The sequence below is a fragment of the Tupaia chinensis genome, unplaced genomic scaffold (genome assembly GCF_000334495.1).
Source record: "Tupaia chinensis unplaced genomic scaffold, TupChi_1.0 Scaffold140534_1, whole genome shotgun sequence".
NCBI lineage: Eukaryota > Metazoa > Chordata > Mammalia > Scandentia > Tupaiidae > Tupaia > Tupaia belangeri.
The window spans coordinates 506,475-509,469 of NW_006200409.1; the positions used below are offsets into that span (position 1 = coordinate 506,475).

Below are 2,995 nucleotides of genomic sequence, written 5' to 3' on the forward strand. Positions count from 1 at the left end.
CTATTTTCTACTAATACATATGAACTGGTTCCAGGATTATGTGGTTTCCTTTAATTCACTAAAGAGACTAATTTTGTCTAAGCAGTTTAATTAGACATATTTATTCGTGAAGTTTAAAGGACTTTCATGATTTTAAGAGCTGAAGTTTGATGGGCCTGTGTGTGTTTTGGGCTGAGCAGATTCCTTTTTATTTAAACGTAAAGATTAATGTAGACAAAATAAGAAAACAAACAGGAAACCATGCAAGCAAAGCATTAACCTGCTACTTTCGTGTTCTTCAGTTGAAACTGAAGACACTAAGCCTATTAATTTCAAATAAAGACAAAACCCCTAAAAAGTGTACCTTACAAATTCATGGGAATGTGTGTGTGTGGGGGGGAGGACAGAAATGGACTATTCGTGGTTCTTGGGGAAATGATAATCTTTCATCCTGAGACTGACTTTACATTTTTCAAAAGAAGTGTCACTAAGTATCTATCTTCATACTCTTGGACAGGTTTGCCATCTTGGCTTCTCTGACTTCATCTTTTTCCTTTGTTGCTACAGAAAGGGGTTAAACGTCTCAACAACTTTGCATGCCGTCCTCTGCAGGTCTCTAACACATTCATATCCTTAACCTTGTTCAGAAAACAGTCTCCTGGTCTTTAGGATATCCCATTGCAAAAAAAGAGATAGTCCTGACTTTCCCTAGGAAGGAACAGTCTATTTGTGTCAGAGCACAGCGTGAACCCAAACTTTCTACACTTCACTTTGGTTTCTTTACTGTATGGTCATGAAATAAAAACTCGTTCAAAAATATAAAGATAAATACTTAAAGAAACTTATTCTGAAGACTATGCAATTCATCTCAAGATAGAATCTCACGACACTTTCCTTAGAACCAAATTTTATGAAAAATACCCTACCCATTAGGTGTCGTCATATTGTTAAAATTTCACATTGGCTTTTTACCTGTGACCTGCCCACCCAGAGCTTCTGCTTCTATGTAATTACACAAGAGAAACAACATTTACTTCAGACGCTCTTTTCTAAATTTTTGCTCGACGGTGAAAGAGAAAAGCATGTTTTTTGTTGTTGTTGTTCTTCTAAACAGCCACTGGAGAAATCTGCATGCACTGATCCTCACGGGCTGTGATTTTCTATTAGGAAACAGAAATAAGCTGCAGAAGCTACTTACCGCATTCCAAATAGGCCACTGCTGGCTTGTGTAAGTTAGTCTTTCTTGTTTCTGTGCAAAGTTGTAGCTGAGTTACTTGGTCTGATTTTTTTTTTTCTTTTTTAAGACAATACACAATCCCAAATGTCACTTAAGTCAAGTGCAGCAGATGGGATCCAGCAAGTAGTCTACAATACCTTGAATCTGGCTACGAAAATTTAGGACAGATCTGCAGTTCTCAGTAGGTGAATGCCTTATTTGGTCTAGAGGCATTTTGCTATGTTATTGAGTCACAAAAGCTATTAAAAGAGCTCTATGAGAAATTCAGTTTGTATTTTGAACTAAACAACCTGTCTTTTTTATTATCACTGACCCCTTATAGACAAGCGGTACATAATCTTGGTTGTGCTTCATTGGTATTTATTGCACATGGACCAATTCCTCACACAGTAGTTAGTTGCACCAGAGTATAAATACTTGGTAAAACACACAAGAGGAAATAGAATTTACACTTAAGTGCTAAATTATACCAGCAGAGTCACATGGGCACTTGGACATAAAAAAATAATAAAAAATTCCTTAAGATAATTATATTTATAATATGGATACAGTTACAGTACCATGATAAAAGAGTATAAAAGGTATTTTCTCAATCAATCATTAGCTCAATAACATAATAGACAACAGAAGTAGAATTTAAATTTTATTTTAGTTTTTAAGGCCCCCCCCACTTAAAAATATTAATTTCTCTTTGTGCAAGTAACATCTTCTGTGGATTTTACAATTCCTAACACTGTGCAAAAATGGCATTTTAAACCACTCCTTTTGTGTTTGTTTTGTTTTTACCAACATGTGCAGTAATCTCAACTATTTCCTCTTTTGTTTTTCCTGTCCTGTCTTCAATTGACAGAGTCACATGTTACAGAGAAAGGCTCAGCGCCTGGTCCTTCCAACTAATATTGATACATAAATAGGCTGTTTAATATAAACAAATCTTTCTATCTTGCTGTGCAATGTGCACAGTGTGAGGTAGAAATCCCTCAGTCTGACCACCGAGGCGCTCGGGGACAGCGGGTTTGCCCTACACAAGGAAAGCAACGTGAGGCTTGTTCCAAGAAATAGCTTACCGTATCTTGAAACGTGATTTTTCTTTTTCTTTTCTTTTCTTTCTTTTTTTTTTTTTTGCATCCATCCTTCCCCCTTTGCTTTAAGAACAGAAGAAATCATTACTCAAGAATGAAAATAAAATTTCTCTGGAAAGCAAACGGAATCGTGTCCTGACAAATTGTCATTCCCCTTCCCTCTCTGGTAGACTGCTCCCGTTCCCGGGGACCGGATAAGAAAAGCCAAGTTCATAGACTTGGATCCTCTGATGCGTCTCCCTTTCCCTAAAAACCTACCCATTCAATTTCCACTCTAGTCCTCACTCTGGTCCAGGTTCCACCTGGAAAAAAAAATGAAATATGCATCACGCGCACACAAAAGAAGGCCGAAGCACAAACATGAAAGTACCCAAGAGAAATCAGTAAGCCACTCTCCCAGCCTTCCCCAAACTTTCCTTTTTGTGCAACGGTCCGTGGCTTTCTGTTTGTCTTGGATGACTCAGATGAGGTTTGCGGGCTTCAAGTTCACCTGCTTTCGGTCGTGAGTAAACACAGATCTTCTCTTTCCCCAGGAAAGGAGCTCCGGGGCTTCCCTCCTCCTGGGGCGCAGAGTCCGTGTCCGGGCCGGCGCAGGGGGCACCCGGGCGCCCTGCGCGGAGCCCTACAACCTAGATTCGGAGGAGCAGCCCGGGCGGCAGGGCTCCTCCAGGCTCGAGTCGCTGTCCGCCGCTGCCCC

At 39.8% G+C, this 2,995-nt stretch overlaps 1 protein-coding gene and 1 long non-coding RNA gene across 2 annotated transcripts in view; both read right to left on the reverse strand.

The window, feature by feature from the left end:
* The window catches only part of LOC102469097 (uncharacterized), a 31,242-nt gene extending 28,701 nt beyond the window's left edge, over positions 1–2,541 (reverse strand). Inside the window, exon 1 of the long non-coding RNA XR_003546898.1 lies at positions 1,178–2,541. This is a non-coding gene — a long non-coding RNA (uncharacterized LOC102469097). The remainder of the gene's footprint in view (positions 1–1,177) is intronic.
* A 379-nt stretch (positions 2,542–2,920) lies between these two features.
* Positions 2,921–2,995, reverse strand: part of ADRB1 (adrenoceptor beta 1) — a 1,168-nt gene continuing 1,093 nt past the window's right edge. The window contains exon 2 of the mRNA XM_014593392.2: positions 2,921–2,988. Within this exon, the coding sequence (XP_014448878.2) occupies positions 2,921–2,988 (68 nt within the window). The remainder of the gene's footprint in view (positions 2,989–2,995) is intronic.